This window comes from Chironomus tepperi, unplaced genomic scaffold, assembly GCF_022539635.2.
Source record: "Chironomus tepperi strain 1889 unplaced genomic scaffold, CSIRO-AGI_Ctep_v1 contig_176, whole genome shotgun sequence".
Taxonomy (NCBI): Eukaryota; Metazoa; Arthropoda; class Insecta; order Diptera; family Chironomidae; genus Chironomus; species Chironomus tepperi.
Genome location: NW_027226298.1, coordinates 358906 through 384045, shown reverse-complemented (window position 1 = coordinate 384045; position 25140 = coordinate 358906). Strand labels below are relative to the sequence as shown.

General features: G+C 34.5%; 1 protein-coding gene across 3 annotated transcripts in view; it reads left to right on the top strand.

Annotated features, from left to right (window-relative positions):
* LOC139089270 (sphingosine kinase B-like) overlaps positions 1-25140 on the top strand; it is a 122291-nt gene that overhangs the window by 9889 nt on the left and 87262 nt on the right. For all 3 annotated transcript variants that reach the window (XM_070638748.1, XM_070638747.1, XM_070638749.1), the window contains exons 2-6: positions 14977-17694; positions 19335-19425; positions 22062-22175; positions 22653-22734; positions 22841-22976. In XM_070638748.1, the coding sequence (XP_070494849.1) occupies positions 15852-17694; positions 19335-19425; positions 22062-22175; positions 22653-22734; positions 22841-22976 (2266 nt within the window). In that variant the 5' untranslated portion in view covers positions 14977-15851. The remainder of the gene's footprint in view (positions 1-14976; positions 17695-19334; positions 19426-22061; positions 22176-22652; positions 22735-22840; positions 22977-25140) is intronic.

Sequence of the window (25140 nt, the reverse complement as noted above, 5' to 3'; positions counted from 1 at the left end):
CCAAATGCGATAATATCTCGATTGACAGCTACTATCCATGAGTTTAGAGGTTCAAAACATCAATCCAGCAGTAGATTCCCACACTTTTCTGAAGACATAAAATACAAAACCACTCAAAATATCCCATGTTAATCCACACTATGAGTTTCCATAATTTTACAACAGCAAATTTTCACATCCAACAAATTAACACAGCAAGAAAGCTGAATAAATTTTAAGTCATGCTTCCGCCATCAATTTCACATTGTTGAACTTTTGTGAGTGCTTAAATTAAGACCATCAGATAGGTGCATACACTAAATTGTACAAATTCGAGTTTGCTCCACAAATTGAGCTAACATGAAGAATAATCTCGTGCTCCTGCACGGCAGACTACAATTAGACATGAAAATTATTATTCAAATGTTTTCCTTATTTTTCCTCAACAAAAAGCTTTAAAATTGCACATCATCATTTGTGAGGATGCAAACATTAATTTGCATAACTTTTTCTCATGCTTTTTTGTTACCTCATCTTATATTCTCGGGTGATCTATGCTGTTCCCACAATATGGGGAATATTTTTTTTTTGCACGTTTACTGCATTAGTTTCTCATGCAGTTTTATGTTATGAATATGCTGTTGCTTTTTGCTAGCTAGAGATGTAGTTGGATGAGGAAGCAAAGTAGGTCAGTTTTGGAAAATAAAAGCTTAAAACTTTTTTGTTAATGAAACTTGCATATGGCTATGGATGATTGTATTTTATGGATGATATTTCGTTAGTTGTAATATGTTTGACCTGATGCAGATGTGACTTGTGGGAATAAAGATGCCTAATTGTGGATGACAAATTGCTGAATCATGGCAATTATAACAGAATGGCTAGAAAGTTTTGGTTTTGTAGATCTTGTTAGAGTTCAGGTTCGATACTTACAATTTGTCTAAGTTTGTAGTCTTTAGCTAACACGAATCATAAGGTCGATCAGGGACTTGGTCGGAGGAGGGCAATTATGAGTTTAAGGGCTCCGAGCCCTCCTACCCTTTGCCCTCTGACAATTCAAAAAACCATGCAGTGGGAGGAGCTCCCTATACTGTGTATCTTAGCCGAATCTTTTGATTTGAATCCAAATTTCGAAAATTCATATCAGATATGAGATGATATAAGGTAGTACTTAATCTGAAAATTAAGTTCAATTCCTTGAAATTCTATTAAGCTATAGTGTAATCCAGTGTTGTTCAAACTGAATGCAACGGTACACTAGTGCCTCCAAAATATTTTAAAATGCCATGGACCGAATTTCGTGTTCTGACTGAAGTTTACCACCAAGGTGTACCATGGTACTAGAAAGGTATAGACAAACTTGGTCTTACTTTGTTGGTCGTACAGCTCAATCGTGATCCATGGTCTCCCACAATCCTAGTCTATTCAATGAAAATCTATCTGATTCTCTACACAATCTACACATTTCCAAACTATCATCCACGACACACTAATGTATAATATACGCTAGTAAGGCAATACAATATTAAGCATAACATCATTCCCTACTCTAAATTTCCAATCAAAATTTAATGAATAATGTAAAGACTAATAAAATTTTTCCCACAAAAAAAAAACAAAAATCTGAAGTTCATCAACATAGCAATTTGTTACTCTCGCCGTTCAACCACAGTTTTATAAACATTTGGCAATAAAAAAAATACATTCGGAACAAATTTCGAGGCGTATAATTTTCCATTAAACAGCCGACACGCAATGAAAATGCCATAAAATTACGATTCATTGATTTTGCATTCATAAAAATACACAAGCTCTATGGGATAAATTTCCTGCTATAAACTTCTCTTTCATTTCTTATTTCCTTCCGTATTCCAATGAATCTCCTTTTTTTAGTTACAATACTAATGATAATAGGCTGTAAATGGGATGTCATTAAAGAGAATATTTAAAACTAGAAGATATGATAAAATATATAGGATATGAATGCTGATGGAGATAAAAAAGTTAAATGGGAAAAGTAAAGTATTTAAAGTAATACTAAATGCGTACAGTAATATCTCTATCTTTAGTTGATGATGAGCTATATGCTGTAAGAGATGTAAAGCTGTTATATCAGTAAAGTTGGCATAAAATCTTTAATTGAAGGTAGTTCTGATGGTAAAAAGGCAAAGTTGAGGCTGGAAGAAATTAGGTCACATGAATGTGAGGCTGTTAATGCTTGTGGATGGATTCATTCTGTGGATGAGGATTTAAAATGAGGGTCAATGAATGTTCAGGTCATTTACGTACCGGATATCGTCGATAATCGACATTTTGACTCCCTCCGCTAAGTGCAGTTGTGGGCAACCTTTCATTTTCTGCGACACAAGTTGATGGCAAGACTAGACCGAAACCTTACACGATATACAGTTCATAGAGTGTGCCGCAACACACAGTTTGCCCACCACTGCCCTAAAGCGTTTTGCAATATTGACTGACCCTTAATAACCCTGCCTTCACTTAATTATTGCAACATTTATGTCAAATCACCAATAAAACTGCCAATATCCAACTATTCATCCCCATTAAGCAACACCAGAATAGATTACTACTTTATAAAATTAAAACAACTTTTAAGTATCTTAATGTCATTCCTGCATTGCTCATAACGAGTCGTAAATTAATATCATGTAATCAGTCATTCTGTTGAACAATAATTTGTCAGAATAATTGATGTCAATGATCCTCCTCATCTACTGGATATTGAATTACATGACGAGGAATTTTTTTTATTAGGACTTAATGAGAACATCACGTCTATCTTAATAAAAACTAATGAACGTTTAAAAATTTGATCTCATTAACGCATTAAAATGGAATGCAAAAAGAAGACAGTCTTTAGGGAATGCGAAAGTGCTGTGTTGGCAAGATCTTAACTCCTTCCTTTTATTCGTTCGTTGCTTTTTATCATTCATTTCATTTCCAAGCAATTAAGGAGAAAACTTTTTCTTTTCTCGACTATTTCTTATCGCACGAACCAGAATAAAATTTTCTACTTTTTTGCCATGACTCAGTCGATTTATTTAAAGCTTTGATTCTTTATGGAGAATAAGATTTTTATCATTATGATGAGCTATGGATGTCTTTTATACAAGCACACTCTGTGCTGCTCTTTTATTAGTTTATTCATAATGGAATGTCCGAGCGATACATGTTGATGTTGTGGCTCTGTTAATGTTCTGTCACGGAAACATTTATTCTCGAACAGCAGGATGCGACAAATTTCATTTTTCGACGTTAAAATTTGCCGACCTCACGTCTTGCCGTCAACATGGCGACGAAGAGGCATCCTATAGAATACATTTTACTTCTCGGGATTAAAGCCAAATGGAATCTTCCAAATGGGCCAACCTTTCATCTTATCGTCAACATGGTGACTTAGCAGCGCCCTTTCGATTATGTTGTGCTTCTCGGGATTGACGTCAAATGAAATTCACCAAATGGAGCCAAGATGGAGCCTTTTTATTCATTTATGCTGCTTGTTATGGATAGAAAAAAATATTTATTCTTGACATTACTCCATGACTCCCGAACAGCACAGCTTTTACGCTATCATCAGTACTTCGGTCACCATATTAGCGAAAAGACGCGAAGTGGCCCTAACAGTTCCGTGATGGCTGATTTCAAGCTATCCCAAAAATGACTTCAAGCTCGGGACTACATCCTTAAATAAATTCCTCTTAGGATTATTTAAAGAAAGTTTTGAATTACAAAAATATTTTGCATCCTCGAGATGAATAAATGCATTTTCTAGTGGAAATAATCTAAATGCAAGGGTTTTATTCAAGCCATAAGATTTTCTCTATCCAAGCACTATTCTACAGGTCGTTTACTGTTGTTAGGTAAACCGAAAAAAATACATTTTGATGGAAAACTTATACATATGTAAATTTTAGCAAACAGCATTTACATTTGAATGAATCATGACTGTCAGGCAAGTTGTAGTTTTTGAAGGAATTGGATTTGAATGAGGGGAATCTTAAGGGTTTTTGGAATTTTCTTTTGAAAAGGTAATTTTGATATGAATAGAAGAAATTGTGATCATCAAATGACCGGAAAATTGACAACAATATCCATTTTGTTGGAAGTGTGAAGAAAGTGATGTTTGGGCCAATGCAACGACAAGAGCTGTGTAATGAGTATTGCATAGATAAAATGGTCTAAGTGAGCATTGTGCCACGTTCGATAACATCCATCAATAGCTCAGTAAGAAAGAGCACTTGTCATGTAATCGAGAGAGTTTGGGTTCGAATCTCACTGAGGCCGTAATTCTAAAGAAGTACGGTTTTGGCTCAACCTAAGTAGAGTAACTGGACGACTCAAGGTTCCAGTTGATGATCATTTTGAAGTCATGTAGAGTTTGGTATCCAAAGAACTCCATTGAGACTCTTTAACCTCTTTTGTGCTGGTCGGAGAATTAAAATGTCACAAATACAACACATCTGTTGAAGCTACATCTTTTGGAACACTTGTACACTTGTACATATTCATAAGCTTCTTTAATTAAATTGTTAGTCCAAAAATAAACAGAAATCTTATAAAAAGTCAAAATCTGCTTCCATAAATGTGATAAAAGCTGAAAATATTTTCCAATTTGCATAAAAAGGAATAAAAAGAAGCAATAAAACACAAAAAGAAATTCCTCAAAAAAGTGCAAGCTGTGACGAATTTCATTCGAATGTTTAATATTTTCTCACCATCTGTTGTCCACATGTACGAAAAGAGAAAGAAGCCAAAAAAAAGAATTGGAAAACATTTTCACGTCATAAACATGTTATAAAAATCAAAATGCTTTTGATGATAAATGTAAGTCCATAAAGACATCAAATCTTGCTTTAATTATGAACATAAACACACAATTTCGTTTCTATGATGTGATTATTTAGTTAGAGGATGAACAAAAAGAAGAAGAATTTTCACTCGAAACGAATTGAGGAAAACACAAACTGACCGGGGGCTGTTCACTTGTTAGGTAACGAGAAGACTTGACTATTTGGGCTCACAGCCCATTTCATTGTTTGACTCATTGCAAAATCTCAACCCGGCTCCCATCCTTCTTGTTCCCCGTCCCCCTTCCCGTTCCTTCCTCCCCCTTCCCCTTCCTCCCTCCTCCTTCCCTTCTTCCTCCTTAACCCTTAACTCCTTCCATCCTTTCCCCATTCCCCACTCCCCACTCCCTCCTTCCACCCTTGCTCCCTTTCAATTCCGCGATCCTATTTCCCCCCTTTCATCCTTCCTCCCCCTCTTTCCTAACAGCGTGACGTAACATCTGAACGACCCCCCCAAGTGAAAAACTTTTATTATCTCTGGACTGCTTTCTCTCAAAAATAAATAAATAAAGAAAAATTTTCTGTGAAAAAAATTCACATTAAACTGATGGACTCTGCACTTGAGAGGAAATAGAGAAGGGAAAAAAGAATGAAAAAACTAGTTTTATGCTTTTATGTACTTTTAAAACAGCGAAATCGGAAGAAGAGCTTTAAACAGATTGAAAAAGTGGAATTAAAATTAAATTGTAAAAGTTTTTGATATTGGATATAGTTTGGTAGTTATCTGGGTGTTTGCTTGGATGGATGATTTCTTAGATAGAGTGGCACTATGAGTTCATTTATCTTTAAATTGGAGGTGTTGGAATTGGAGTTCTGTAATGGACTTTTAATGGTATAGCATTGATACAGGAAATGTATAGTTCATAATCGGAACATATGTCACTTGGTTTATAGTCGAATAGCCCCGATAGCGCAGTGATAGGAGCACGCGACCAGAAATCGTAGGACGTGGGTTCGAGTCCTACTCAGGATCCGTTGTTTGGAATCTTATCATCTTAACGCAGTGATGGACAACATATGAATGTGTGTCTATCGTGCTTGTTCCTAACAGTGCAAAGTAGCACTTCGTTGTTGCGTTGTCAGCAAGTTTAAAGTACACTTAAGGCACTGATATGACTGCTTAAAGTATATTTTTATAGATGAAAAGGATTTACAGTTGATTTTAAGACTTTAGCTCCGAAAAATTCATTGAAAATTGAAGATTTTCGTCCAAACAGAGATTTTGACTCCAAACTTCCCCTTCTTCTTCTAATTACGCCTTTAAGCCAAACTAAAACATGAACATAGATTAATTCTTACATCATCGTAACTTAAAACATATTAACTTACATCATCGTAAATGGAATGCAGTTTAAACAAAACACTAGCTTCATTTCAGACAAAACATTCCTAAGCGTCTAAATGTCTGGCATAGCAGTCTAGATAGCATTATCTGTTTAGACCAGATGTCTTCCTGTCTAAGTTATAGTATAGACAAGAATCAACGGGAGCAACTACTATAATAATTTTTCCATAGTTTAAAAAATGGCAATCACATCCATGCCAATATCTCACAACATCCTTTCAAAAATCTCAGTTGGACATGATTCAATCACTCAAATTGAATTTTAGATAAACCTGCTAGATATTTTTTAAAATAAACCTTTTCACATCCATCCCAAACAATGTTTATCTCTACTTTTTTTTTTATTCACATTAATCGAGTTTATTTATAAAATACAGCAGTGCCAATGTGAAAAATTAATGAATGTTATGTGTACTATTTTTCATCATCAGCATCATTTGGGGAAATAACGTTTAAATTTAACATTCCAATATTAATTGAGAATTATTGGACGTCGATATAAATTAATTGTTCTGTAAAAGTTTTTCTAATTGCTGCCGCAAATTATGCACAATATTTTAATTATATCGTACAAATATGTGCGCAATAATGAGTCCCATGTGGTGCTGTACATGGTAAATTTTATTTGAAATTAATACAAAAATTCGAATATGCGCAAAATGAAAATTTTGTTTTTTAAGCATCTATAGCTTCTGTTCCTCATTGAATGTTACAAGTCACCACACATTCAAGCCATATAGCAAGCCATTCAATAGAAACTATTACAAACTTGAGAGCAAAACCACAATAGCAAAGTTTTCGAAGTCAAACATCAATTATAAATCATTCGGCTCATTTCAAATACACAAAGAGAAATGAATGTATTGGTTATATGAGTCGTAATCTGTTTCTCGAATGAATGTTTATAGGGTTTGCCAAGTGGTCGGCTGGTGAAGTGAAACTTCAATTGAATTTAAGTCGAATCTAAAGATTCAATGGAATTTTTGCATAGATTTGTGGAAATTTTGTAAGATTTGGTTTCTGACCAGATTTGAGAACTGTGGGGACTTTGGTCATGATTTGCATGCTCTACCGTAGTGGTGGGTAACCTGTGTACCGTGGTATAATAGGATGTCGTCAAAAAATTTAGAAAATGCCATGAATCATAAACTATGTGCAATTGCGGACGCGACTTTCAACCAAGGTGTGCCATGAAATACAAAAGGTTGACCAGCACTGCTCAGTCCGAACAGCACAGCGTTTTTGCTAAGGTACCGCTACGTCGCCGTACTAACGATAGCATACGAAGTTGCCCAAACGGCACCATGACAGTTGAAGTTCACCCATTTTACTGCTCACAGGACTGTACCGTTCAGACTAGTCAAATCCCAAATAGCACAAGTCGGTTAATCGACCTAAAATCCAACATCAGGCCGACATGACTCTGGCAGAATTCAAATTAGTCAACAATGTAACAAACCTCACTTTTTCCACCAGCACACCTAACTCAAATGTAAACTTTACATTAAAAACTCTCGGCAATTACTTCCTCAATAATGACTTGAAAATATAATGAAAAATGAGAAAATATTGAAGTAATGAGATTCCATCTCATAATGGCATGAAAATTAAATAAGAAGGAGAAATTTCTATTGCTGATACTTTTTTCAGTTCCCTTCTATATCAATTTCAAAAATCAATAACAATGAGAAGAGAAAAGGTTGTGTATTTTATTATGAATATTCGCCATCTTTATGGATATATTTTTAGATATGGAGCTTTAAAGTTTTTCATATTTCATTTCTTCTTGTGGGATGGAATGTTTTTTGGTGTTGACATGATAGTCTTGGTGTTGCTGGGTTTCTTATCTTGAAACAGCATTATGTAATCCTTAAAATTGTGGGTATGTTGAACTTCATTTTTTAGCATAAAACATCAAAAAACTTTTTAATTTATTTGCATACTAGCTTTAGGTTCGTTCTATTATGACGGAACTCATGAAATGGACATCTACCCTCCTCAAAATTCAGTATCCTGTATCAGGAGATCCTCCTTTTCATTACGTAAGATGCGAACGCTAATTGCACCGTACTTGATATATTTTTCCTTGGTGTCCGAACAGATCAATTATGATCCATCTTCTCCTTTGAGTGACCCTTAAAGCTAGTTCTAGTAATGATTCTATACTTGACTATACAATGAACTATGGCAAATTAGCAATTCTTAATCCAATACCATTTCTACTGACCGCATTCTTGAACGAAGCTAAGGTTCCAGAGGTGCATTCTGATGAATTGCCTCCCTTACCCTACTTTTTGGAAAAGCTCTTGGGTTCCTCCGCACATTGTTCCAAATTAACCAGCCCATACAACCAAAATATTCCATATGTATCCATACCATTCCTGAGAAATACCAATGTAATACATATGGAGCATTTTGGTTACATGAGAGCAATCCTTAACAGGCAAAGAGTATGCTTTTATGATACAGAAAGACCACTACGGTACCCAAAAGCAGTCTCGTTGTCTGTTTGAGAATTTTACAGATTTGCCGTCATATGCGTCATACGGCTTAAATCGATTATATTCCAACAGCTTACTACTTCTACTATTAATCTAAATGCCATTTAAGTAAGTTTCACCTGCATATTTCCCAAAATTCCTCCACAAAAGTCAGGTATGAATGTCTCCAACGTCATGAACTTCAAATAAAACTCTTTATTATAAAGAAAAGACAAAGGAATTCCAAAAGTTGTAGAAAAGTTAAGTGAATGAGCTTTTAAGAATCAAAACGATAAAGTTTCCTATATTTTAAGTCATTCCTTTCACTCCGCACGACGACAAAAAAATGGAATTTCATTCATCGTCCTCTTTACCGTAGCTTTAGAGAATTTTTCCTTCAATCCATTCATCCTTTATCTCCACTTCGCAATTTTATTTCCACAATGCAATTTTCTGGGCGAGAACGAAAAAAAAAGAGCGTAATTGACATAGAAAGGATGTACTCGATTGGCAAATATTTGAATTTCATTTTGTTGAGAACATTTCATGGACAATAAAAGTAAATTTATATTAGGTTACTGACATTTATTTGATGTCATTGTGTAAACAATTTTTCTCTCTCGTTGAATGACACAGCTGAGATTTTTTTTTTTGTTGCTGTTTCAATTTCAGCTTCTGTTCTGCTCATTTTATTGGATTTTCTGTGAAATAAATTGCATTCATTTCGTTCGTCTGACTGGTTGGGAACCCTTGAATTGGATATGATGCTTGGAAATTTATTTGAACAATTGTTTCATTTTATTCGAAGGGATTTGGAGCTTAGTTTTGAAGTGGAGCGATATCTTTTGGAAGTTTGAATCAGCATGGAAGCATGATAGATATATGTTGCAATGTTGTCACTATGACATGTTAATACACTTACTCGAAAAGCACGTGGCGTAGTAATGGACGAAAATTTGGTCCTGCAAAGACTTGAATCTATTCTGAGGACCGATTTCTAGCTGGAGCTGAGCCTGGGGCCGGATTGTGAGTCATTTCTACGTCATACACCTTCTGGATTAGAACCAAGTGTTGCCTAATTTTTCAAAATGATCAAATTGTTAAATCTTGTTCAATGGAATAGGGAATTCGTAGTCCGAACAGCACATCGTATTCACTAAGGCACTACTACGCCACCGTATTAATGGTAAACGTGAAGTCGTTCTGATGGCACCGCAAAGGCCTACTAGAATAAAATCGTTAATTGAGTAAATTCAGCACCAGGTTAAAGTCAGATGTTAAACCAGTTTAAGGTTTGACATGGTTCTGTTTTTGGTCTTTCTAGCATCGTTGGTCTTTTTGGTTAGTCCGATCCTTAAGAAAGAATTCTACAAGCAAACACATGGATAAAGTGTTGCTTTTAATCCTTTTTGTACCCATCAGCTCCTTCTGAGGAATCCACTAAGGTCATATATTCGAGATAATTAAGTATTAAACGCCAGTTCTACTCACAGTTGGTATCCAAATGACGGACAATCTTCATCAATTTGCATAAAGTCAGTTTCATAACTCCAGCAAATGCCTAGACAAACGACACTTCCATAATTCTTTAATCCATAAAATCCTCTTTAGCCATTTTCCTACAAACATTGTCGACCAACAGCACCAGTCGGTCAATTTATTATGAAACATGTTTCACAAATTTCCTTCATTTTTTCACGTTCATTATGCTTACTATGATTACTATTATTATTATTATGAATATAATCATATTGCCTTCTCGATTTGCTCTTTATGGCAATAAAAGCCATAGAAAAAACATTTTACAGCCATTCTTGTTGTAATGAAGTTTCTATTGTTGTTTATTCAAGCATCTAATTCAAATAAATTCTCAATAAATGTGTTAAGAGGAAGCCTTTTATAAGAACAATTTCTTGTGTAAATATCAAACGAAGACTGTAGAAGAAACAACAACAAATAATCAAGATATTGAAAGCTTTTACATCCGAGTACGTAATATATGTTTATATGATTTGACTATAAGCATGATTGAAATTAGATTAGAGTAAGAAAAAGGAATTAAAGTGAAATATGAACATATTTTGTGGATCAGGCTGTAAGGGTACTTCACTTTTTACTCATTTTGTGTAGATTGACGTCATTGCTGGATAAAATTGATGTGATGTGAGATACTTTTGATAAATTTTATGAAGCCACAAATGTTTTATTTGTTTGGAAAGCTTTTGAGCTTTTAGGATGAATTGTCTAGTAATTTTAAGGGCTACAGACGACTATTGCCTGATGGAATGGCTTCCTCGTAAAGCACATGGTGTAGAAATGGTTGAAAATCCAACCTCATGCCAGCTGCGAGTCTGGCTTCAGAACAGGTTCGATCAAATCCGGCTTCAGACTCGAGTCAATTTGGTTTGCGTGCTTTCCTACGATAAAGACTTTGGTTCAATTCCTAGAAAAGTCTGGTCAGGTGCTTTATCAATTTGTGAATCCAGAGCACATAAATTGTGATGGGTTTAATGTATTGATTTATGCTGGATTATGAAATTGTGTAGAGGAGGAGTTTCAAGTTGTCAAATGTCGAATTCGCGCTTTTGCACCAAAATTTCCATATCCACAAACAAGCATCATGGCCTAGCTATGCCATTTACAGACCAAATTCTGAAGCAAAAGCTTATTAAGTAGCTTAGAAATTATTAGCTGCAAAACAGCATCAAAAATTCTCATAGAAATTCTAGATTACTTCTATTCCACTTGATCCACGTTACTTCCACAAAAAAGCACATCTATGTCTCCACAAACATTCTAAATTAAATTATATCCAAAACATTTTTTTGTCCACAGATAAGTCAAACCCACTTCCATATCTCCCCAAAAAAAAAGTTATCATCTCGAAAAGGTTTCATTAAATGCGAAGGCATTCAAATCAAATTTGACTTTTATGTATTCAAGCTTCATGTATGTGTAGCAAGGGCAAATAGCTGTATGTATATAAATAAGAGCAAATCAACAATCTCTTATGTTGTGTATGTAGACCAAGTTGCTCTTAACACTTATCATTACTATATTGAATTTTTCCACACATTCTTAAGAGGCACATTTCCTTTATATCCATACGTAGCTTCCTTTTTGGCTGGAAAGGTCTACAACAGTGGTGGGCAACCTTTGTGCTGCGACACAACTTGATGATAAGCCTGGATTGAAACTCATAAGATTCATGGCAATCCCGAAAAATTTCTAATGTGCCGCAGCACGCAGGTTGCACACACTGATCTACAGACTAAATTTGTTTACATTTTATCACATATGAAATCATCTACAAATGGAATCGCTTTGTTTGGGGTAGTTGAATGCACGATAAAAATCAAATTTTATGATCTGATAAATATTCACTACCGTAACGTATCCATGTGGGATGGGGAAGCACAATAATTTATTATTTGTGGAAATATTCAATTGTTAGCAGCCAAAACATCAGCGTGAAAGATTTCAATTTGATACAGCAAGTTTTTCACTTCTTTCTTCTTCCTTTATCGCTTTCGTAAGGGAAAAAAAAGTTTTGATTTTACCGAGAAGCATAGAGACGAAAGATGAATAAGAAGGAAGGAAGAAATCCTATGTTTTCATAAAAATTCAAATGTTAAAAAATATTTTTTTCTCATTTTTCAATGTGACTTGATCCTTAAAGCATGTTTTTGTGGGATTTGTTGGGCAGTTTGGGGTTTTGAGTTCGTCTTGGTTTCAGTTTCGGTCTCGGTCTCAGTTCTCGTTTCAGTATCGGTTTCTGTCCTAGTGTCTCAATGTCTGGATGTCTCGGTGTCTTTGTGTCAAGGTGTCATGATGTCTATGTTTCATGGTGTCTCAATGTCTTGATCTCGGTGTCACGGTGTCATGGTGTCTCATTGTCAGGGTGTCTTGGTGTCTTGGTGTCTCGGTGTCATGGTGTCTCTGTGTCTCTAGATCTAGGTGTCTGGGTATCTTGGGGTTTCGGTGTCTCGATATCTCTCTCTCTCGATGTCATGGTGTCGCGGTGTCATGGTTTCACAGTGTCATGGTGTTACGGTGTCACGGTGTCTTGGCGCTTTGGTGTCTCTGTGTCTCGATATCTCACTGTCTTGGTGTCCTGGAGTCTCAGTGCCTTAGTCTCGAAATCTCTCGCTTTGTCTCGGTGTATTTGTGTCTAGATATTATGGTATCATGGTGTCTTCTTTCATTCTGGGTCAAAATTAGTCAAATCAACTTCAATTCCTTGCGATTGTCTACATAACTTCCAGAATTACATTCATGCACCCAAAAATAATGCGTCTTATCCATCCTCAATCAAATGAACTTCCCAACATTAATCTCTTTTTTTGCTCCTCGTGTTCTACTTTTTATCCACATTGTCGAGAACTGAGAATCATTGTAGCAAAAGCAATAGTAAGTAGAATGAAAGGCTGAGAGTAAAAAAAAGTAAAGCATGAGAGAAGAATAAAAAGTGAGAGGAAAGCTGTGACTGAAGAATGGGAAATGATAAAGCATCAGCATGAGAGAGAAAAAAGAGATTTATGGTTTTCATTTCAAGTCTGTATGGTGATTTAACAGGCAAAAAGGTACAAAATCGATAGGCTTTTGAATTAAAGTTGAATATATGTGGGATTGCTTTTAGCTTAACATTTTGTATAAGCGTCCTTAATATAAATCTCTTCTTTTTTTGCCTCGATCTTTAAAAGGGAAGACTTTATAGCTTTTTATTGAGATACATATGCGCTCGCATATATCTCACATCCATGAATACAATATGTGCTGTGAAAATTCAATGGCACCATAAGTCTGATTTCTTTCACTAATTTATTCCGTCATGCATGCATGGAGCGTATGGAATATACAACAAAAAAAATTTAATTGCTTTCGCTATGACTTGTTTTTTATTGTCTCTGTGAATTTAACATGCCAGAGCTAATTGAAATTATGCTTAAAATTAATTGATTAATGTGGTTAATATGCGAGATGGATGTGACGCGTGCCACCTACGCAGGCATTTGGTTGACAACAAAATTCAACAAATTTAATTGAGATTTTAAAGGAATTTAATTTTTTTGGAAATGGAAGAGAATTTAAGGCATGAAATCGAGGAAAGTTTAAAGATGTAGCTGCTGAGTGGAATTTTGGGTATCGAGTCATGTGTAGAAGAATTTGCCAGATCAATATTAAGGACTGTATGGCGAATGGCTAGACAATGGTTCGGAAATATGAATAATATTCTCTGTTGTGAAGCACAGGTTTGACTCCTAAGACAATGAAATTCTTACAATCATTAGATAGAGGTCGGTCCAAGCTCGATCGATAGAATTTTTAAGAGTTGCTGTAGTTTTTCTGCAGTCATAATCTGCTAGTCATCTTTAAATTCTGATTTAATGTTCTGATTAGGAGTTCTCGAGTCCAAGACTAATGACTTTTCAATCTCGGGAAGTCGAGAATTTAAAGAATTCCTTGTAGTTCTTCGTATATGCCGAGACAATATTGAATCATTTGTAGTCTCGATGTTGGTCCTGGACATTCGGAATTCTTCGATACCGAGACTTCGGACAACCCTAACTCGGATTTGAATCTAAATCTAATTTTTGGCAATAGCTTAAGAATGAGCTTTAATTTTTGCAGGGGGTTCCTTCAAGAACAAATTTGTTACAGCTGCTATTTATTGATGACTGCCAAACAAAGGCTGTTTCCAAACATAGTTGGTGTCACTTACGTGACGAAGCCTTGTTCATTTGACAATCTATACCAAAAGTCCATATTTATTTTTATCTTTAAAGGAACAAGAAAAGTAGTTCTCTATAAGATATATGTTGACTCAATAATATCGATTTCATGACCGCCCCAGAAATGTCAAATAAAATTTATGCCAGTCCATCGAAATTCGATACTAAATCTTTCAAACATCACAAAGCATTTCCAATAAAAAATTACAAAATTAATTCCTCTTTTCGCTACTCAGCATCCTTTGTCTCGTTAATGTGTGACAAAATGATTCATTTAATTCAATTAACATGAAAAATGAAAGAAGCAGCAATATAAAGAGGGGAGCTAGAGTCATGTGTGTATGCATGTGAACGAGACAAGAATAAGAAGCACACAATACGAATAAAGGGAGGCACAGCACTGTCTCTCCCATTCCATAAAAGAAGAAAGAAAATTGGGAAAATGTGCCAACTTTTCTATCGACATCAATGGCAATGACACAGCACGAAAAAAGCAGAAAAGGATGAAAAAGCATTTTCGGCAGGAAAGAAGAAGAAGAAAAAAAAAGTTTTGTGTTTGCCTTTTTTTGCAGAAGCCACGCATTGAGGATAAGAAGTTTAAGGAAGTTTATCGAATCATAAAAATGAAGACATGTGTTTAGTGGCAAGGAATGAGTCAGTTTAAAGCCTCGAGTGAATAAAAAATAGTGTTAAGGATGACTGTTCCTATATTAATAAATTGTGAGACTTAATTCCATATCAACATCCGTGCTAATAGTTCAAAAACATTTTGTGAATATACATCCAGTGTGTGACATTGACCTGATTTACCGTCTTCAGCTAAACCTTAATATGAAATTTGTATTCATTTCAAGCCCACGGGCATAGTCGAATAAATAATAAATATTATTGTCCGTGTGTGATAAATTGATGAAGTAACAAACGTTGAAAGACAGAACAGAACAGAACAGAACAAAAAAAGTTTTATGCTGTACATCACCATAAAAATACACGAGAAAAAAGTATATATACACAGCTCACGTCATCAAAAATGGTAATTGCTTATTCGACCGTCATTTGTCGGGATTGCTATTGCTACTGATGTGCATGGAAGGAGAATAAACATTAAAATTTAAAATTTTCATTTTCTGCTGCTTTCTGTTTGTTTTTCTGCCGTCGATACACAGTTGGCTATGAAAAGTTTGTTGGAATAGATATTCCTCACAGTACGATGTTCGCCAAATAACATCCTCTGCTGGATATTCTCCAAAAATATTTAACACTGCCCAACTGATTCTTAATCTCCAATACTTTTCACTCTTTGCCAGCCGTTCCAAAGGACGTAAAAAGTTGTTTTAAAAATTAATTCCACTTGATTCAAGACAGAATCATCAGCTGATGTACATAGCTGAGGAAAGCAAAATTGTAATCAACAGCAGCACCAAATGCAAGAGATTGTGCATTTATCATGAAGGTAGATAAAGGCGTTTGTACAACAAATGATGCATATTTTGCTGGAAATAACAATAATAATGTAAGTGCAGCACAATCGGCAACAAATGAATTAAATAGCATCATAAAGTTTGAGACTGTCTTTACAACATTAGTCGAGAATAAAATTTTGGCCATAAAACGTGAGTGTGAGCAGCATGAGAGCAAAAAGAAATCACGTACGTTGAAAAGTATTTTGTTGAGAAAGTCAACTTTACCATCAGCACCGGCAATTGAAACAGCAACAACAACAACACCATTAACACCGACAGCGCCGTTAACTGATAGTATTGTTGGGGCACCGATCGATGAGGATGGGCCAACAAATGATACAGACACAAATCGTAAGAAGGATGGCAAAAACTTTTTCTTCAAATATCGCAAACGACCGACAAAGGATGATGTTGAAAAGGGTAATGCGCAATCGGATAATGAGCAATTTAAGGAAGTGCCATCGAAAGTTAACGACGATGATGAGCTAGTGAATGTAATTGTAGTTCCAAATGAATCAATAAATCAGCAACAAGACGATAAAGATGTGGCAGATGCCAAATTAGATAGTCAATCAAATGAATTAGTTATAGCTGCCGATGTCGATGCCAGAAATTTATTTAATCTTCCCGTATCTAATGCTAAGCTTATTACAGACGATAAACAAAATAATTGTGATAAATTAATTATTAATAGTCAAACTACGGATAATAACAATGCACAAGTAACGCCGAGCACAACTAAAAGTAATTGTAAACAAAATGTGACGTCATTCGTTCAGCAGCAACAGCAACTGCAAATAGAGAAGGAGGAACTGAAAGAGGTGGATAATTTGGAATTACCAACAACGACTATAAATAATGAAAATGATGAAAGTTTAGCGACGACAATTGACATTAGTCTACAGCAATCGTCTATTGTTGTACTTAGTAAGGAACATGCTGGTGAACTGCCAATCAATAATCAAATCAATAATAATAGTAGTAATAACAATAATGTTAATGACAAAAGTGATGTTGCAATATGTGACGATGGTCTATCCAGTCAGAATACGAGTGATATTGAATTCTCATTAGTAAGTGAAAATTCTATAACGGACTTGCCTGAGAAGCTACGTAAAAAAGTAACAGCCGGTGTAGCAGCTATGACAACAGTAACTAATTCCGATCCAATTATTAAGAAATCAGTCAATGTTATATCGCCGCCTTTGACACGTCATGACAAGAAGCAATGCGAACGTAAAGCAAAAAGTTGTCAATCGACGCCTATTTTCGGTCGACATAAGCACGTCCGTAGCGAAAGTGAGGGTAAGAAGATTCTAACCTTTCAAAGAGAATTGCCGACAAAAAAGTACGAGACAAAAATCACAGATGCAATTAAATCGGAAACAATTGTAATTGCCCCAGCGTCAACATCTGCAGCAATAGCGACAATAACGACAACGACATTAGCATCAAAATCCATACCAGCTGTCTCATCGGGACCATTAGAATCTGTTCATATGACAACGACTAAAAAAATTCAAAAGCATTCATCAAAGCATCGCGATGTGTCCATTGAATACGAAATTACTTATGATGATGACAATGAAAATCAATCACCGCATGGATTCATATCAAGCTTCAATCAATTGACATCACAAAAGCAACCCGCAGCTATAATATCGGCAAATCTCAAGAAACAATCATCGAAGCTGTCGAAAGGACAGCAAGGAAAAGACAGCATAAAAAGTCAGCATGAGACCGAAAAGACTGTCACGAATCAAGAAGTAGAGCTTGAATTGGACGAATTAAATGTGGATGTAGTCAATAAAAAGAAAAGAAGACGAAGTAAGTACAATAGAAAAAATTATGGTCAGGAAATTATTGAGTGTGTGCAGGAGGTAGACAATTTGAAGTTTTATGAGCTTTTTTTAATACCAGATGTTACAATTGAGCGACAATCCATTTTGATATGCTTTAGAATTGAGTTTCAATATGTTCTGAAGTTTATTGAGGTCATGGACTCAAATATTGTTGTACCATCCTGCAGAATGGGTTTTTGCCGAGCTGATTTACTCATTATTCTACATAATGCATGTAACTGTTCGCAACCCTACTACTTCTAAGTTTCTAGAGCATTAGGCGCATTTCTCCACAATATAGCCCAAGTCCTATGATTTCTGGTTGCAAGCTCCTACCTTGGGTTGTTAGAGAGCTAAACACAGTGCACATTTAAGCCTTCTTCCTATTCCCTTAGCGGAATCATCTAAAGCACTATGGAATCCAAACTTTTATGTACTATATAATTTTACTGCAGTTTTGGTGATGAAAAAAATTATTTTCTTCATTCCTCATAACAAGCTGCTGATTTTGGAAGTCTTCTACGCACTTATCTCTGCTCTTATTGTCATATTGGACTAAAGCACAAATTCAAGCTCTACCATTCCTCATAACAAGCTGCTGACATTTTTCTTCTACGCACTTATCCACTTCGGTATTTAATCCACGATAATTATAAACAATTGTTTCTCAAGAACTTGCGATAATTATAGAAAATTGTCAGCAATTTCAACTTGAAAATCAAATATTCATATGAAGTGGTAAGGACTTTATATCAAATCGTACATAGTTCCTGTCTAACTTGTAATTATTCAATGTAGTGTAATTAACACTAACGCTAACTGGTTTCTATGTAATTAAGCCGAATGAGTGATGTGGCTCGAATTTTTGGACGGAAAAATGTCTCTTGTATAATAATTTTCATTTAGAACTGGATAAACAGTCTCTAGTCATTTTCAATTACATAGTCTAAGAGACAATGAGATGTCAAATTTCAACCTCCTGAACAAAAGTTGATTACGATTAACACTAAAATTCCACTACTATGGGTAACAGCAACTTATGTCCAAAAATTGCGATTTTTTTGCAAATTCACAGCAGTTATCTCTTGTTCCAGCATTTTCTCACAAATTGAGCAAATGTCTTTAATGTTCCTGGATGTTTCAACTAACTCTCATTCCAATTCACAAAAAATAATTTTTGGACGGAACAATGTCTCTCGTCTAGTAATTTTCATTTAGAACTGCATAAACAGTCTTTAGTCATTTCCATTTACATAGTCCGAGAAACGAAGATAACCCGAGTTAAACAATGTTGACATGAGCAAATAAGTTTTCCTGACGGTCACTTGACTGCAACACTACAAGGTGCCCTGACGGCTACATAACAGCAGCGCATTAACTGCAAATTCACAGCAGTTATCTCTTATTCCAGCATTTTCTCACAAATTAAGCAAATCAAGCTTTAATGCTTCCTGGATGTTTCAACAAACTCTCATTCCAATTCACAAATATTTATTAAACTCTTCCTGTATAGTCACAGAAGCCAAAAGATTAACAATTTATGTAAATCAGCTCTTAAAAGTCTCAGCAATAATAATAAAAATTTTGTCCTACAATTTATGCAAATTTGAATTTTCCCTCTTTTAGGACACAGCAGTCGTTCTGATCCTGTTTATCCTTCAACATCATCAACAGGACTAAAACATTGCATTCTTAGTCGACCGCCAAATCAACCGATGTAAGTTAATGAATAATGCAACAAATTAAGAGCACAATGAGAAAGTTTTTTTTTTGTATTCAGCACGGTAGCAACAAGCCACAAAAGTGCCATTTATGAATCATAAAGTTTTTAATTTAAGGAAAAAAAAAACATTTCAAGCATCTCAAGCATTATTTAAAGTTCATTTTTCCTTTCTGTAATATTTCCCACGACAGAGAAAAGAGAAAGCGAGCAGCAAGAAGAGTTAACAACAGAAAATACTAGTTTTTGTTCCATGTACAATGAATACAATAATGGAAGTTGTATTGCTCGGAAAGAAATGAAAATTATTTTTCTTTATTAAAATACAGCATGAGAAACAATAACAGTACGCGAAATTAGGTCGAAGAGATTAAAAATTCATCTGCATTGACGTGGATAGCTTGTTAAAGTGCGAGCGATGAAATAGATTGAGTAGTTTAGGGATTTTTGAGTTTGTTCCAAATTTAGACCGTTATTTTTCAAAAAAAATTCAAATTAGGTCAATTGATCTTCAAAAAAGTTCAGATTTTGAACTTAATTTTCCAAAAAACCTCCAAATTTTGACCTTTAAAATTCAAAATAAAGTTTACCGTTATTTTTCAAATTCGAAAAATCCGTTAAATTTCCCGACTAACTTACAATCCCTACCAAATCCATATTCATATCCACAACATGCATTAAAGAAGCAGAGAGAAGAGTGACGATGAAAATTTTGTGGTTCTGCATTGGGAATTACATGGATAGAAAGTATGAGTGAAGCTTAGAAATTCATTTAGATTAAACTGTAAAGCACAACCTTCCGTTGCTTATTTAAATATTAAAATCTGTGTTAAAGTAGACCTTCAAGCCGCAAGCTCATGCACGTGTATGGCAATATCTAATAAATTTACATTAGATGCTATTATCATGCCGTTCCATTCAGATAAATATGATAAATGGCAAATGATATTTTTTTTATGATTTTCAATCAGGTTCAGCTTGGTTCCAGTTCTAGTTGAGAGAACACGAGAGCTTAATTTGAAAATTATTTCATTCCAAAGTCTATCCGGAAACTATAAATTTATGCTTTTCGATTTATCGTCAATAATATTCTTAGGCAATAATGCCTTCTGTTTAGGAATAGAAAAATGGTCCATAAATCATAAAGTCGTGATTCCAAATGGTACCACTCCATAATCAAAACATATGGCTGTGGGAAAACAAGAATAAATGTTTATTTCAAGAGCAACTTTTCGGTACTCGTTAAGAGCACCATTTCAATGTAGTAAAACAAGCACAATGTTTTTTGAAACTTGCTACATCCTAAAGTTCCATTTATTACATATTTCATAATCCTTTGATTAGCAGTCCATGTAATTCGTCAAAAGAATTGTACGAAATGTGGCAGTAAGAGATTCTTATTTAAATTGATATAAAAGCACAGCAGAGCAAATGGATGTGCTTTTTGCATTTAGTGATTTTAACTTGATACCACTGTAGATGCACTAATTTATATTTTAATTGATATTAAAATTTAATTGAATTTAGATTGACTAATTTAAATTGAATTTCTAGTTGAGTTGTCACTATGGATGGAATTGGGTCATTAGAGCAAATGACAAAGCAATGGCATTTATAAGTCATGATTCTAAGGTTCAAATCCTTGTGAAGAAGTTCAAATCCTAGTCAAAACCCAATTTATCAATTTACTCCTGACGTTCATTTGATCATGAACATTATGAACTTCAGCAGGTTAATGAGGTTTGATTCCTACTTTCTTGAAACACTAAAAGCAACGCTAAATCAATACTTGACCAAGTAACCTGTGACAATCATACCCCAACGCTCGTGGTTAACTCGAATCTTCTATGTAGTATATCCGTACCAAATGGAAAGCTGCCCCCGAAGAGATGCTAAATGGAGGAGCCTTCTTCATTTGTGTCTCTCGGGTCTTCAAGACCTGTTCTCTACCAGGGACTTCCTTGGGGATTTTGTCCCAGCCTTGATGAATCGTCAAAATTTAGAGGAGAGTTTGGAATTATTTTCACGGAAAACCCTTGTAAATTGAACTGTCCTCAAACTTCATCCCTCTCCCCTGAATGCAACCCTGTCTCTGCTCCAGTCGCGACTCTTTAATTCCATATCACAATTTAAATAGAAACTATTAAAGCAAGTAAAAATTCAATTTAAATAGAAATCACTGAATAAGTAAAAATCACTGACTGCAAAACATCACTCTGTTTACTATTTACCATTTCCACATCACTTGCTGCATTCAAAAAAATGTAAAAATATCCATCCGAAAATAAAAAAATCAGGAAGTACTAAATGTATTCTCTCCATTTTTCCGCGATTTTAATTTTCCACTATTAAGCTACAAAAAAAGAGATGGCAGTTCCAAAAAAAATCAAATGCAAAAACAGCCTTCAGGAAGCGATCTTGATTAATGCTTTTTTTAGCTGCTGTTCCGTTCACATAAATAAAAAGAATGTCGACTATCGTTTCTGTGATGGATGAGAATGAAATGAAATGCTTGTTAATTTATGAAGCATCGTCTGCTCATAGCTAGAAAAACACAACAACAAGCTTGAGTGAGGGGAAATACATAAATATATCTAATCACAAAATTTTCTATCTCATTTCATTGTATGCAGCCAAATCGATTACGATCAAGGCTTTATGTATGATGTTTCACTTCAAATCGAATCTGAATTCAATGGAGATGTAAAATCGATAGTGCCTGCTGAGCATAAGAGACATAGACGCAAGTAAGTCTCGTGATGGGAATTTTTGGTTTTGTTTTTCTATTTTTATTTTAGGTTATGTTAAATTTTAATGAAATTGTGGGGAATTCGTGATTTTATTTACATTTTTGAGTTGATTTTACCCGAATTTACCCTAACCAGTGTTCCAAACTTTTTTACCATGGTTCACACATGATGAAGTAATGAAAGTCAGCAGCACATTAGTGGCGCGGCACTCAGTTTGGATAATACTGCCCTATACTCCACGGCCTGCTGCAGTTTGCCTTTACTTTGGAAAAGTTGATGAAATTTCCAAATTCTAACCTCAAATCTTCAAATTTAAAAAAATCACAGTAGTCTTTGAAAATTAAATTCGAAAAATTCCAAATTTTCAAAAAAATTCGCTGCAGTTCCATTTTATCCCATCTGCTACTCTTCATTAAACTTTATCTATCTATCCATCTTTGGCAAACTTTTTAACAATTCCCATCATCATCATAGGCACCATGATCATGAAAGATGTCGCAAGAAGAAAAAGAAGCGGAAAATATTCGTTCATAATTTGGATGATAAGAGCCTGAAGGTAAGCAATATAAATGACAAAAAATAATATCCATCCAATAGGATGACATCGAGTATGCCGGATGAATGTTTATTCATAATTTTTATTTAAAATTGATTCTGTTTAGGTAATCGATCCAGATTCGGATGAGCTTCCTCAACGAGCAAAATTCACAATAATCGCAACTGCATGTCTACTGCTAATAATGTGTCTATTACTTGTTGGAGTTACTCTACGTATGGCACCACTAATAGATGACATGGGTGAGTACAATAAAGACTATACTTCTGTAAACATAAAAGAATCATCTCATGCATACATATTCATCCAATATTATATCATTATTACACTTTATTGACATCTTATCATAAGCATCATATTGTGTACACTTATATCATATATTCTTTACACCTACATAATACTTAGTCTGGCGATCATTCATCTTCCTTTTATTTTATTAATATACATAAACATTCTCATCTAATGAGAAACTTATTCATGTTTGAATTGTCGAAAAAATGAATTACAGTGGAGAGGCTTTTGTTATGTGATGAAGTATGTATAAAAGAACTGTATAGTATTGAGAGGTTTGAGGGGAATATTTAAGTAGGGCTGTGAGTTAATCTCGTCTAGTTTGTTAAAAAACTTTTAAAAAAGCTCAAAATTCAAACTTTTTGTTTGAAATTTGAATATAATTTGTTTATTCTTCAAAATTCAGTCTTTTAGGACATACCTGCTTATCGTATTATCAATCATTTGTTAGTATACAGCTTAAAGTTATAAATTAAACATATTAACAGCTTGTTAAATGCCTAAAAATACTTTAATTTGTAATTTTCTAAAATTTTGTAAATTTTAAAGAATTTTATAAACAAAGAACTTCTAGTACTAAATTCAAATTTTGTACTAAAATAAGAAAAACCGTTAAAAGTCAAAGAATCATAAAATATCAAATTCGATGAAATGTTTCCAAAATCCTCGTTGATTCCTGCTTTCTAGCTTCCTCCTACAAAGCTAGTCAACAGAGGCTAGATCTAATTTACTCAACTGAAACTAATTCAATTCTCCTTGAACCTTCCCGCATGGATTAGATGATAAATTACTTCCATCAACAAACAAAAAAAACTTTTTTTTCAATATTTCAACATAAAGTCTATCAACAATAGACCAGATCCCTAAAGAGGGAATAGAAATTTAAAACTTTTGCAGTACCTTTTACAACATAACATTTTCATGCTGCAGCTTGCAGTGGAATTTCTCAACTCACAGCATGAACGCACACAACTCGACAATCTTTAAGTAATTCTTGATCCTCACTCAATCCACATTGAGCACATGTGAATGCAAATGACATCAACAAATTATTGACATTTTTTTCGTACCAAACAGTATCGAGTGAATATCCACTTGAATATGCGACTAAATGGGGAAAGTGGATGAGAGTATATATATATCCTATATGTTTGTATCGCAACACTACACACTTATGCTCGTGTATCATCCTACAGTATAATATTTACGTCCTTGGGCTGTTTATTTCATATTTTTTTTTCTCTGTTTCGTTTCCTTCTCCTTGTCTTTCTTCTACTCTTTATGTTTATGTTTTTCTTATTCTTAAGATGAACGAAAAAAAGGGCTTCAATTTCTAAGTAGAATGAAAAATTGAGAATAAAAAGTATGTAAATATATGTATATATAGCTATATACAGTGTATGTAAAAAAGAAATTGTTGTTAAAAGAAGAATGAGAAGAAAAAAAAATACCACAGACGTATTCATTCCTTTAGGGGACATGAAACAATATTGCAAAAATATGAATTTCTAATGAATAATTCAAAAATGCTCGAATGAAAGGAACTGCCTTGGTTTTTTTCTTTATTTTCTTCTTCAGAGCCTTCCTTTCTATCTAAAAAAATGGGAGCTTAATAATGCACTTTGTTCGTTCGTTCGGCTGCTCGGCTGTTCGGCTGTTCGGCTGTTCGGCTGGAACGCGAGATCTCGAAAACTTAGACATCGTAGAGAGCTCTGGTTTGTTTTAATAGCTTCGTTCTATCAAGTTATTGGGTTATCGGTCATTTAGAAGTTTCAAATCAACGCATAAATACTATAATTAACAGTTTTTCATTTTCATATACAACAACAACAAAAACAACAACACGTTTTTTCATTGTTTTACAGTGTTTTTCAATGTTTGTCGATGTTTTTACATTGTTTACTGAACAATGTTTGAATTTTTTTTGACCGTTATGAGGTTTGAAATATGAAAATCCGTTAAATGATGAAGTTCTTAAATTTGTGGAAGTTTTATATGGATCTTGTGTTTTAGGTCTGGAAGTGACCTGGATCTTACTGGATCTTGGTTTTTAGGTCTAAAAGTAAACTGGATCTTTCTGGATCTTGGTTTTTAGGTCCGAAAGTGATCTGGATC